This window comes from Notothenia rossii (genome assembly GCF_949606895.1).
Source record: "Notothenia rossii genome assembly, chromosome: 9".
In the NCBI taxonomy this organism is placed as follows: Eukaryota; Metazoa; Chordata; class Actinopteri; order Perciformes; family Nototheniidae; genus Notothenia; species Notothenia rossii.
Genome location: NC_136907.1, coordinates 63,941,389 through 63,955,219, shown reverse-complemented (window position 1 = coordinate 63,955,219; position 13,831 = coordinate 63,941,389). Strand labels below are relative to the sequence as shown.

Sequence of the window (13,831 nt, the reverse complement as noted above, 5' to 3'; positions counted from 1 at the left end):
CCCCATATAGCTCAGGTCTGTAACTGACAGAATATACACATTTTCTCAAAAAATATTCCTTCTTTTGTTAGTGTGAATAGCTTTCTCAGCACCCCACAGAATAATAGGTGGGGTGCCTACTGCGTGTTCTCTTTCCTTTTTCTATTTGAGGGAAGTGTCTAAGAGAATATACATTTTGTAAGTTCCATATGGTGTCAATTGGTAGTTTGAAAGAGATTTAAGGAGCAAGAGGCCCACCTGCTGTCCCACTGTATTTGCCGATAGTGAGTCTGAACTTCTGCTTGACCGTTGCAATCTTAAAGTCGTCGTACACAGCATAGGCTCTCTCGGCGCCCAGTCCCAATTCAACCCTCAGCTCATACTGAGTCGGAGTGTTGGTGAGCTCATATATCTTATCCAGACCTGAGGGAACAGCCAGAAAAGAGGACATGCTCCATTAATGTTCAGATGTGCATACTTCAATTTCTGCTAAGAACCGGTGCTCACCAATCCAGAACTCCTCTGTCAAGTTTCCAAAGCCGGCTATGCACTGTTTCCAGCGTTTCATAAAGTCCAGCTTGCCGGTGTTACGTCGCTGCAGCACCTGAAAGCAGCAAACACAGGATGTTCATTCACATCTGTTACACAAATCTTTCCAAATGTTTTCTTTGGTTACCATCTCCAACACTAACATTTCAGTAGCTATAACTGGCAACTACTATAATTCATGGCTACTCCAGCTAATTAAAACTGCATTTCTATATAGTTGAGAACACAAGTCAAAAACAAAGCATCAGAGGTGTTGAATATCTCTAATGTGGAAATGTTCAGGATAACTTTTCAGACTTTAACTTTTTATCAGGCTGTGTGACTCGTTGGAACCTTTAATATTGAAATCAAATTTATATATTTTGGTAAGTGGAAGTAATTGGTACCAGCCAGCCGCCTCCGTCAGTCTCCATGTCGCAGAAACCCTCAAATGGTTTGGAGCGGTTGTTGTTAAGGTAAAGCGTGTATATGCCACTCTTCTTATTGCCATTCTTCATGACCTGGGTGCAGTCCACAGGGAAGGGGTTCACGAGGCCAACTAGAGAAGAGATGTGAAGTGTTTAACCCATCTTAAGAACCATTTACATTATTTTTTATGGACAAAACATGTGTTGTGAGGTCACAGTGAACTAGATATTTAATCTTTTGTGGCCATAGAGGTGCAAAGTTGGCATTTTTTCTCGATTTTATGAACATTCGGAATATGACTAGATAACATTGTGATCATTCATGTGATCTAAACATTTTAAAGGTGTACTTATCCTTATACCTGCCCAGAGTATGTCAGTAACAGAACTAAAAAGTTAATACCAATCAGAATAATTGTTTTGACCTTTCCCTTAACATACCAAATGTAGTCTTTGGGCACAAATGGGTAATACCTATTTAATACTCACAATGTGACGTCTCAGAGAAACTGACATAAACTAATACAAATTCCAATTTCAGAAAAGAGCAACATACACAGAAAGCAGGAGAGACTCAGTGAACTGTGCACAGACCTGTTTTGAAGAAGGTCTCCACCACCTTGCTCCTCTTGCTCCCCCTGTAGGCGATGATGGTGACGATGTATGTCTTCCCCGTCTCCAAACTGGATAAAGCAAAACTGCTCTCGCTGGCCCCAGTCTGCTTTTCAACCGTCTGAACACAATTCACAATTGCATTTAATCTGACTGAGCTCTCACTTTATGAAAGATGACATTGTCTTAAGCTTCAATAAGACACGTGTATTAGGTAGACTAATGTTTTATTATTATAAGGTATTAAAAAGTATCAAGGAAAAGATCAATCACCTCCGTCATGTAGTTTAAATCACTCCCAGTAGATTCATTTTATTTTGACCACAAGAGGTCAGCGTACTACAGAGCTTAAAATCACTTTGACTGTAGCCTCAGCACGTTTTAAAGAGTTAAAACACATGTTTAATGGATATTTGTTTGCTTGTTAATACAAAAATTGAATTTAAATCAGCTTCAGTCACAGTTATCTGAAATTAACTGCAGGTCTGTTTTTTTTTCAATAAGAAATTAAATGTTGTTTTTCTTCCTATGGCCAAACTGAGCTTTCTATACGTTCTTTGTTACTCAATGTAACAGTTGTATGACAAATCCCTGTATATTTACTGATTTAATTTACCTTCATACCCAGTGGTGCACTGGGGATTTTTTTACTGGGTGGACGGGGCGGGGGTGGACGGGACACTATGGACGCGCTCATGAACTGTCAACGGGGGGGGGGGGGGGGGGGCACAACTTAGCCTACATGATGCCGTTTAGACAATATAATAATAAAGGGTGGTGCCGGCTGTCATCGAACCGATCCGGCCTTTCTGCGCGACTGTCAATCAAATGCGGGACATAGTCTCAATGTGTGGGACGCGGGACAAATAATAAACATGCTGTGTGTGCAGTCCCACACAGTGCGGGACACCATGATTTTAAATGTATTAGACTATTAAAAAAAGAAATCATGCTTCAAATAAGTGGGGGTACGGCGTACCCCCGCGTCCAACGCCCACTACACCACTGTAATAGTTGTGACATATGTGAATATATTTTGAAGTGGTGTCTACAATTTCTGAGAGAGAAAATATATCTAAGTTACCTCCATGTTGCCTTCCTCATCTCTGTAGGTGAGGATGTAGCCCTCAATGTCAGCGAGAGGAGGAACCCAGGTCATAAGGGCAGACTCCAGCGACACATCCGTTGCCTTCAGGTCCTTGGGGGCATCAATGTCTGTGGATTTGATGTAAAAGAGAGATTACAGCACAAGAACACGGTTTATTTAATACATCTTTACTGGATTGAACTTTGATGCTGCTTTTACTTGAGTTTGTTAACAAAAATTCAGGGAAATAATCAACTAAGGAGGAGGGACCCTAAAGGAGAACAGGGTCAAGGTCAAAAACTAATACAATAATATAATATTCAGAAACCATCGAATTCTATGGTCTTTTCATGTAATGAAATTGTAATGGGAGAAAGGTGTTAACAGAACAGTGACAGATTTAGGGGTGCCATTGGTGACGTCGTTTTTTAAAAGCAATGCTGTGAAACACAGATGTTGGTTTAAAACAGTCTAAACTGACATATTAATAGTGCCTGTTACTAGGTCCAATAAAATCACATATGGAATAACACATGCTTTTATGGGTCCCAGATGATATATTGTGACACAATGGCTTTCCTATCTGAACCCAGCACGGTGTTGGTCTGTAGCCACTAAAACGTTTCTGAATGAGTTACGATGAGACAAGTTAATAATCCAAAACGTGGCCCTTTTCTGCCTAATTGAAAAAGTTGCCGCTTTCACTTAAAGCTCCCAGGTGATTTTACAGATCATCTGGCTCACACAAAGATACTGTTGTTGTAACCCGTTCACCATGTGCGGCCACTGCTATTTTTACCCCTCAAAGATACCGGACATTCCCAGTGTCCTGGCCTCGGCCCCCCGGACACATTTCCAGCCACAGGATGAGTTTTGGTTTTCCCCCTCATAGTGTCAAGTGTCAACTGTTTTGGTATTTGTAAGAAATCTACAGTTCAATAACTTAAACTTCTTAGGGGGTAATAAATGATGTATTGCTGTTTAGTGTAGCATCGATCAAAAAGACAATATCAATATTGAATAAATAATACAGCAATGTTCAGTTAATTTGTTTTAGCAGGCGGCATCAACACAATATGGTAGATTATTATAGTTTAGCTTAGCTTTGGGGTTGACACATTAAGCAGTTCATCTAGGTGTGTATGTTTCACAAATGATGTAAGCCCCACAGGTGATTCTATGTCCCAGGATGCATTCACTGACCTCTGATAACTAACCCTTGACCCCTGTGAATATCAGTGTATCCAGTAATGCCACATCAAACAGTATGCAGCAATCCATAACCCAATGTAATGCTGTTTTCCTCTTAAATTCAAATCACCCTATTAGGATGAAAGCTACAACTTTCCTTTATGTGTACATAATGCTGATCCAAGACGGGGACCTGTTACTGCTAAAATGGAATCAACATCACTAAACTAAAGGCCACAAGCAGCAGACCAACAATACATTCTTATCTGGCCGACAGCAATATATGTTTTTTCACAGCAGTTTTTTTAACATTTGTGTTTATGGGCCTTCCACAGCTTTTTAGTATTTATAACAAATATATTTAAAACACTCCAGGATGTGTCCACGTTATTAGATAGATTGATATTTCAAGAGAGAGGAGGGCTTTGTTGTAACCAAAATAAATCCTGCCTATTGGTAGAGTATTAACCTGTCTCAGCTTTGGTTGAAATCTTGCTGCTGGCTTTGCTCCCCTTGATGGCCCAGATGTAGACGGTGTAGAGGACACCAGGCCTCAGGCCAGTCAGCCTGTAAGAGCTGCTGTCAGACCCGACAGGGATTTCCTCACTAGATCCCTCAGAGGAGCTGTAGGTGAGGATGTAGCCATCAATTTCTGCCTGGACTGGATCCCATGACACGCTGAAGCTGGACTCTGTCTCATCTCGGGCTAAGAGGTTAGCAGGAGCATCCAGGTCTAGAGGAATAAGTTAGTGGAGGTTATTATACTACAGATACAAACTACAAGATGCATTGTAATGAAATCTTCTGGCATGCATTTGCTGACAAACATTAGTGATATGATGGTCATTACACGGAGAACAAATAAGATACCCTCTAGAGTCTACATATATGAGATTGAAATCTTCCTCACTGCCCAAATGATGTGACATTAGAAAAGAAGAGGCAGTAAGCTTGTCAGAGTTAGCATAGGATCACAGAGGCTTATATGCTTGAGCTTACATCACAGTGTTTATTCATTTTTGACTGCATTGTATCTCAGAACATTCTGATGATGGTCCAAGAGTTTAGTTGGAGCTCCAAGTTCTGCATATGGAGTCACGGTTATAGCAAGAGCTAAGAAAAAACGTCTATATGAGAGCCCCTATGGTCGAATGAACCTTGCAGCTCATCCAGAAAAGGTTGAAGGTTTCAGGCAATACCTGGTAGCCAAAGTGTAAGGACAGGGAAAATGGTGATAGTGAGAGAAAAAAGCATAAATGTATCCATCATGGACTCTGGTGCACCTGATGTTGAAAGGAGGAACACTTTGATTGGTCACAACATTTGGCCCTTTGAGTTAGCTAAAAAGGCCTGGTATTGCTGGCCAGACTATTTTAATTCCCAACTCCAAACCAAATGTTTTTCTATCCAATCATTGGTTCTTCACACAATGGATTATTTTTCATTTCCCTATTATACAAGCAGCTGTGAAAAGCTGTAGTTAGAAGGTGTAGAGTGATGGTCATTGGGACATCCTTAGACAGACGGTGGTCCGCAACAGGAGTGAAATAGGCTGTCAAACTTGGAAAGAAGTCCCTTGACGCTTTAAGTTGTCCTTCTCTGGAAAAGATGTGCAGGCAGCTTCACAAAATGTCCAGATAAATTGTTTTTTACACAGGAGTAAGGACTTAAGAGAAAAACAAAAGCGTAAGAGGGATTGGGTGCAGCAATGTAGACAACATATGAGTGTATTCTAGAAGGGAGACACCAGTGCCAAATAGTCAATCTTCAGCCATTCCTTCATCTGTGGTCACAAACGTTGGCAGATGTAACTGAAATGATCACATTGTTGGATACAAGAGACTGATGAGGTTCTTCGAGAGTAGCAGGTAGAGGTGTGAAGATCACTTGGAAATAATGGATTCCACCTCTGAACTGGCACAAGACTATTCAGGAAGAACTGGAGGAAATTATTGAGGAAAAAGGACGTCTGCTCTGCTTTGCAAGTTGTGAAACGCACAAGAAACTGGCAAGTAGATGGATGAAGTGACGGATGAATTCATTTGAAACTTCCATAAGCCGATTAGTCTACCATATGTGAAACTTTTCTTTCTTTTGGTTGTTAAAATAGAGTTTTTTTGTCCAAATAACTGTATAAAATATGAAGATTACAAAATAAACAGTCCCACAACAAATAAGTGTGTTAAGTAGTTCAGTTTAAATGTAGGCATGGCTTTAAGTGGTCAATATGAAAGAAAATGGTAGATTTGAGACCTGTCTGAGCTTGTGTTGAGGTTTTCTTGCTGGCTTTGCTCCCCTTGATGGCCCAGATGTAGACGGTGTAGAGGACACCAGGCCTCAGGCCAGTCAGCCTGTAAGAGCTGCTGTCAGACCCGACAGGGATTTCCTCACTAGAGCCCTCAGAGGAGCTGTAGGTGAGGATGTAGCCATCAATTTCTGCCTGGACTGGATCCCATGACACGCTGAAGCTGGACTCTGTCTCATCTCGGGCTAAGAGGTTGGCAGGAGCATCCAGGTCTAGAGAAAGATGTTAGAGGAGGTGGTTATTATATTACAGATGCAAACTAAAGACTCAAGACCAGTCCATAAGGTATTCCAAGACCTGCTGGTTTCATGAAAAACTAAAGCTGGACTCGGATTCCCCTTTTGCCGATAGCTTGTAGTTTAAATATAGAGTTGTGGATTATGTAACAGACTAAGGCCTTCCTCATTTGGGCCACTCATCCGTTTCGCAAGCCGCCATGCAGGCTAGAATGTCCTGTTTCCTTGCTTAGGGGATCAACAGGTTGTAGTCATCCAGCCCACCAAACGAGGTGCTTTCAGATGCAGATCCCAAATTGTGTTCATCAATGAAAATTCCCTGATTTGAGAGTGTGAGGTAATGTTATTTGCATGTCCTTTTTTAAACAAATATTTAAATAGTTACCTATTTTATCAGCTAATGATGTAATGATGTCATAAGGAGTGGTGTCAAATTTCATAGGTAAATAATCCAACCCCTGCTGTCTGTGGCACTCCAAAACTTGAGGTAGGGCAAAGGTAAGGGAGTTGGGATCGGCCTAATTACACATTGGTTGAAAATTATATTAAACAACCAGGTCTAGTAAAAAAAAAGAAGTCTCTTTTAAATTGTTTGAAGGGTCCTCAACATACTGTTTCATGTATATGAAAATGTAATGACACATTTTAGACAATAGCTAATCAGATAGTTAAGTTATTTGAATTCAAGCAGAAAGTCTTTGAGACCTGTCTCCGCTTGTGTGGATATCTTCCTGCTGGGTTTGCTCCCCTTGATGGCCCAGATGTTGACAGTGTAGAGGACCCCAGGTCTGAGGCCAGTCAGCACGTAGGAAGTACTCTCAGACCCGACAGGGATTTCCTCACTCAAGCCCTCAGAGGAGCTGTAGCTTAGCATGTAGCCATCGACTTCTGCCTTGGTGTGATCCCAGGACACCCTGAAGCTGGACTCAGTTTCATCTCGGGCTAAGAGGTTAGCAGGAGCATCCAGGTCTAGAGAAAGATGTTAGTGGAGGTGGTTATTATATTACAGATGCAAACTAAAGACTCAAGACCAGTCCATAAGTTATTCCAAGACTCGCTGGTTTCATGAAAAACTAAAGCTGGACTCGGATTCCCCTTTTGCCGATAGCTTGTCGTTTAAATATAGAGTTGTGGATTATGTAACAGACTTAGGCCTTCCTCATTTGGGCCACTCATCCGTTTCGCAAGCCGCCATGCAGGCTAGAATGTCCTGTTTCCTTGCTTAGGGGATCAACAGGTTGTAGTCATCCAACCCACCAAACGAGGTGCTTTCAGATGCAGATCCCAAATTGTGTTCATCAATGAAAATTCCCTGATTTGAGAGTGTGAGGTAATGTTATTTGCATGTCCTTTTTTAAACAAATATTTAAATAGTTACCTATTTTATCAACTAATGATGTAATGATGTCGTAAGGAGTGGTGTCAAATTTCATAGTTAAATAATCCAACCCCTACTGTCTGTGGCACTCCAAAACTTGAGGTAGGGCAAAGGTAAGGGAGTTGGGATCGGCCTAATTACACATTGGTTGAAAATTATATTAAACAACCAGGTCTAGTAAAAAAAAAGAAGTCTCTTTGAAATTGTTTAAAGGGTCCTCAACATACTGTTTCATGTATATGAAAATGTAATCCCACATTTTAGACAATAGCTAATCAGATAGTTAAGTTATTTGAATTCAAGCAGAAAGTCTTTGAGACCTGTCTCCGCTTGTGTGGATATCTTCCTGCTGGGTTTGCTCCCCTTGATGGCCCAGATGTTGACAGTGTAGAGGACCCCAGGTCTGAGGCCAGTCAGCACGTAGGAAGTACTCTCAGACCCGACAGGGATTTCCTCACTCAAGCCCTCAGAGGAGCTGTAGCTTAGCATGTAGCCATCGACTTCGGCCTTGGTGTGATCCCAGGACACCCTGAAGCTGGACTCAGTTTCATCTCGGGCTAAGAGGTTAGCAGGAGCATCCAGGTCTAGAGAAAGATGTTAGTGGAGGTGGTTATTATATTACAGATGCAAACTAAAGACTCAAGACCAGTCCATAAGGTATTCCAAGACCCGCTGGTTTCATGAAAAACTAAAGCTGGACTCGGATTCCCCTTTTGCCGATAGCTTGTAGTTTAAATATAGAGTTGTGGATTATGTAACAGACTAAGACCTTCCTCATTTGGGCCACTCATCCGTTTCGCAAGCCGCCATGCAGGCTAGAATGTCCTGTTTCCTTGCTTAGGGGATCAACAGGTTGTAGTCATCCAGCCCACCAAACGAGGTGCTTTCAGATGCAGATCCCAAATTGTGTTCATCAATGAAAATTCCCTGATTTGAGAGTGTGAGCTAATGTTATTTGCATGTCCTTTTTTAAACAAATATTTAAATAGTTACCTATTTTATCAACTAATGATGTAATGATGTCGTAAGGAGTGGTGTCAAATTTCATAGGTAAATAATCCAACCCCTACTGTCTGTGGCACTCCAAAACTTGAGGTAGGGCAAAGGTCAGGGAGTTGGGATCGGCCTAATTACACATTGGTTGAAAATTATATTAAACAACCAGGTCTAGTAAAAAAAAAGAAGCTTCTTTGAAATTGTTTGAAGGGTCCTCAACATACTATTTCATGTATATCAAAATGTAATCCCACATTTTAGACAATAGCTAATCAGATAGTTAAGTTATTTGAATTCAAGCAGAAAGTCTTTGAGACCTGTCTCCGCTTGTGTGGATATCTTCTTGCTGGGTTTGCTCCCCTTGATGGCCCAGATGTTGACAGTGTAGAGGACCCCAGGTCTGAGGCCAGTCAGCACGTAGGAAGTACTCTCAGACCCGACAGGGATTTCCTCACTCAAGCCCTCAGAGGAGCTGTAGCTTAGCATGTAGCCATCGACTTCTGCCTTGGTGTGATCCCAGGACACCCTGAAGCTGGACTCAGTTTCATCTCGGGCTAAGAGGTTAGCAGGAGCATCCAGGTCTAGAGAAAGATGTTAGTGGAGGTGGTTATTATATTACAGATGCAAACTAGAGACTCAAGACCAGTCCATAAGGTATTCCAAGACTCGCTGGTTTCATGAAAAACTAAAGCTGGACTCGGATTCCCCTTTTGCCGATAGCTTGTAGTTTAAATATAGAGTTGTGGATTATGTAACAGACTAAGACCTTCCTCATTTGGGCCACTCATCCGTTTCGCAAGCCGCCATGCAGGCTAGAATGTCTTGCTTCCTTGCTTAGGGGATCAACAGGTTGTGGTCATCCAGCCCACCAAACGAGGTGCTTTCAGATGCAGATCCCAAATTGTGTTCATCAATGAAAATTCCCTGATTTGAGAGTGTGAGCTAATGTTATTTGCATGTCCTTTTTTAAACAAATATTTAAATAGTTACCTATTTTATCAACTAATGATGTAATGATGTCGTAAGGAGTGGTGTCAAATTTCATAGGTAAATAATCCAACCCCTACTGTCTGTGGCACTCCAAAACTTGAGGTAGGGCAAAGGTAAGGGAGTTGGGATCGGCCTAATTACACATTGGTTGAAAATTATATTAAACAACCAGGTCTAGTAAAAAAAAAGAAGTCTCTTTGAAATTGTTTGAAGGGTCCTCAACATACTATTTCATGTATATCAAAATGTAATCCCACATTTTAGACAATAGCTAATCAGATAGTTAAGTTATTTGAATTCAAGCAGAAAGTCTTTGAGACCTGTCTCCGCTTGTGTGGATATCTTCCTGCTGGGTTTGCTCCCCTTGATGGCCCAGATGTTGACAGTGTAGAGGACCCCAGGTCTGAGGCCAGTCAGCACGTAGGAAGTACTCTCAGACCCGACAGGGATTTCCTCACTCAAGCCCTCAGAGGAGCTGTAGTTTAGCATGTAGCCATCGACTTCGGCCTTGGTGTGATCCCAGGACACCCTGAAGCTGGACTCAGTTTCATCTCGGGCTAAGAGGTTAGCAGGAGCATCCAGGTCTAGAGAAAGATGTTAGTGGAGGTGGTTATTATATTACAGATGCAAACTAAAGACTCAAGACCAGTCCATAAGGTATTCCAAGACCCGCTGGTTTCATGAAAAACTAAAGCTGGACTCGGATTCCCCTTTTGCCGATAGCTTGTAGTTTAAATATAGAGTTGTGGATTATGTAACAGACTAAGGCCTTCCTCATTTGGGCCACTCATCCGTTTCGCAAGCCGCCATGCAGGCTAGAATGTCCTGTTTCCTTGCTTAGGGGATCAACAGGTTGTAGTCATCCAGCCCACCAAACGAGGTGCTTTCAGATGCAGATCCCAAATTGTGTTCATCAATGAAAATTCCCTGATTTGAGAGTGTGAGGTAATGTTATTTGCATGTCCTTTTTTAAACAAATATTTAAATAGTTACCTATTTTATCAACTAATGATGTAATGATGTCATAAGGAGTGGTGTCAAATTTCATAGGTAAATAATCCAACTCCTACTGTCTGTGGCACTCCAAAACTTGAGGTAGGGCAAAGGTCAGGGAGTTGGGATCGGCCTAATTACACATTGGTTGAAAATTATATTAAACAACCAGGTCTAGTAAAAAAAAAGAAGCTTCTTTGAAATTGTTTGAAGGGTCCTCAACATACTATTTCATGTATATCAAAATGTAATCCCACATTTTAGACAATAGCTAATCAGATAGTTAAGTTATTTGAATTCAAGCAGAAAGTCTTTGAGACCTGTCTCCGCTTGTGTGGATATCTTCCTGCTGGGTTTGCTCCCCTTGATGGCCCAGATGTTGACAGTGTAGAGGACCCCAGGTCTGAGGCCAGTCAGCACGTAGGAAGTACCCTCAGACCCGACAGGGATTTCCTCACTCAAGCCCTCAGAGGAGCTGTAGTTTAGCATGTAGCCATCGACTTCTGCCTTGGTGTGATCCCAGGACACCCTGAAGCTGGACTCAGTTTCATCTCGGGCTAAGAGGTTAGCAGGAGCATCCAGGTCTAGAGAAAGATGTTAGTGGAGGTGGTTAATATATTACAGATGCAAACTAAAGACTCAAGACCAGTCCATAAGGTATTCCAAGATCCGCTGATTTCAGGAAAAACTAAAGCTGGACTCGGATTCCCCTTTTGCCGATAGCTTGTAGTTTAAATATAGAGTTGTGGATTATGCAACAGACTAAGGCCTTCCTCATTAGGGCCACTCCTCCGTTTCGCAAGCCGCCATGCAGGCTAGAATGTCCTGTTTCCTTGCTTAGGGGATCAACAGGTTGTAGTCATCCAGCCCACCAAACGAGGTGCTTTCAGATGCAGATCCCAAATTGTGTTCATCAATGAAAATTCCCTGATTTGAGAGTTTGAGGTAATGTTATTTGCATGTCCTTTTTTAAACAAATATTTAAATAGTTACCTATTTTATCAGCTAATGATGTAATGATGTCGTAAGGAGTGGTGTCAAATTTCTTAGGTAAATAATCCAACCCCTACTGTCTGTGGCACTCCAAAACTTGAGGTAGGGCAAAGGTCAGGGAGTTGGGATCGGCCTAATTACACATTGGTTGAAAATTATATTAAACAACCAGGTCAAGTAAAAAAAAGAAATCTCTTTGAAATTGTTTGAAGGGTCCTCAACATACTATTTCATGTATATGAAAATGTAATCCCACATTTTAGACAATAGCTAATCAGATAGTTAAGTTATTTGAATTCAAACAGAATGTCTTTGAGACCTGTCTCCGCTTTTGTGGATAACTTCCTGCTGGGTTTGCTCCCCTTGATGGCCCAGATGTTGACAGTGTAGAGGACCCCAGGTCTGAGGCCAGTCAGCACGTAGGAAGTACTCTCAGACCCGACAGGGATTTCCTCACTCAAGCCCTCAGAGGAGCTGTAGCTTAGCATGTAGCCATCGACTTCGGCCTTGGTGTGATCCCAGGACACCCTGAAGCTGGACTCTGTCTCATCTCGGACCAAGAAGTTAGTAGGGGCATCCAGCTCTACATGGGGAGTTCTGGTTAGTTCAAACTACGAAAGAGCAACAATAGATCAAGTGCAAACATAACAACAACTAAACACAGCTACCTCTTATACATAACATTCAGCTACTTGGTTAGAGGGTAGAAACATCAAACTTGGATCAATGTGTTTGGAGGTGTCTGATGGTCTTTTTTTGGGTTCTTCAATCAAAACAAGTGGTTTTCTTATGAAGAATATGAAAAATGTTTTAGAATAATTAATGACTATTTTTTCCTTAAGAAATATATGCGACCATTTTTTTTGTTTGAGGTCCTGAATCCAAGTTTGACATCACATCTCATTGTTATGTAAGCAGAGTTACTATAAATATACCATAAGCTATGTTAATGAAAGAACATGCAAACTACTATTTCAAACAGAAGATGGTGACAGAACGTTGTTAAAGATAAGAAAAACCTGAACCATTGATGTTGCTTTTCCAAAGCCATTTGGACTCCTTAATAATAGTTACTCTTCCACATGTTTTCCATTTTATAAATCAATAGGGGGTTACAATTGCTAACATCACCAGGAGCAAAGTGAGTTTCAAGCCACTTTAGATATTTGCTTCCTTGAGCACTCCTGCTGGTTGACGTATGAGTGAGTTTTTTGAAGCTAACATGTCTGCTTCCCTCATCAAAAGTAACCAGGAAGAACCTGAAAGCTGAACCCTTCATGGAAAAAAAAATGAAGATGTGTACAAAAACAGAAAAATATGGAAAGATACATCCGATATGTTCAACAAACACAGCAACTCAAAGGAGTTAATATTCCCCATGTGGCCAGAGCAATGGTGGCCTTGCCAAAAATCATAAACCTGCAGCAGGGCAAGAGTGAAAAGTCGGAACTCAAAATGTTACAAATGATATGAACATATTCCTAATAATTACAGTGGTTTGAGCTGGGAGATTTACATTTAGCTGCTCTCCTTCTTAATCCCTGAGAAACATCTATAATATTGGCATTAAACAATCAAAGCAATACAAATGCGAGGAATATATTTGACCCTTTCTCTTTTCTTTACTGCTTAAAGACTAAGAGTCCTAAACGTTTTCAATTAGAGCAATTTCGAAATACGCCAGTCACTAATCAAAATCGTGTTTCCTCTGCCTTCCTTCAGAGACAAAAAGGCACACAGACACCAACAGCTGCTAACCTCTTCAAAACAGCACAGATCAAGAGACAGGAGACACGGGGGAAACAACATTCCTGGCTTTGTTAACATAGCAAAATTCACTTAAACTTCTCTAATACATTCAGCCCCCTGGTAAACTTAAACTACATTAAATGAGGTGTCGAGCCTAATTATGTTTAATAGCCTTTTTCAGGTAAATTCAAGATGTCCTCTTGGCACATTAGCTAAGAGGGGTCAGTGTGCTAAGTGCTAATTTGGAAAATAATAATTTGCTGAAAATCTACAGCAAGAACATCAAGGTGAAGCGATTGGTGAATTGCATATGAGAGCTGTTTGAGCTTCCCATACAGAAATCCTTAAGCAAAAGAGATACTCAAA

General features: G+C 41.2%; 1 protein-coding gene across 3 annotated transcripts in view; it reads right to left on the bottom strand.

The window, feature by feature from the left end:
- tnn (tenascin N) overlaps positions 1 to 13,831 on the bottom strand; it is a 45,877-nt gene that overhangs the window by 10,907 nt on the left and 21,139 nt on the right. Inside the window, exons 10-22 of one of the 3 annotated variants that reach the window (XM_079652126.1) lie at positions 12,036 to 12,299; positions 11,044 to 11,307; positions 10,051 to 10,314; positions 9,058 to 9,321; positions 8,065 to 8,328; positions 7,072 to 7,335; positions 6,079 to 6,342; positions 4,295 to 4,558; positions 2,632 to 2,762; positions 1,530 to 1,668; positions 915 to 1,066; positions 487 to 583; positions 238 to 402 (exon numbers count right to left, since the gene is read on the bottom strand). In XM_079652126.1, coding sequence (XP_079508252.1) covers positions 238 to 402; positions 487 to 583; positions 915 to 1,066; positions 1,530 to 1,668; positions 2,632 to 2,762; positions 4,295 to 4,558; positions 6,079 to 6,342; positions 7,072 to 7,335; positions 8,065 to 8,328; positions 9,058 to 9,321; positions 10,051 to 10,314; positions 11,044 to 11,307; positions 12,036 to 12,299 — 2,796 coding nt within the window. The remainder of the gene's footprint in view (positions 1 to 237; positions 403 to 486; positions 584 to 914; positions 1,067 to 1,529; positions 1,669 to 2,631; positions 2,763 to 4,294; positions 4,559 to 6,078; positions 6,343 to 7,071; positions 7,336 to 8,064; positions 8,329 to 9,057; positions 9,322 to 10,050; positions 10,315 to 11,043; positions 11,308 to 12,035; positions 12,300 to 13,831) is intronic. The other 2 variants (XM_079652128.1, XM_079652127.1) reach the window with 2 other exon arrangements.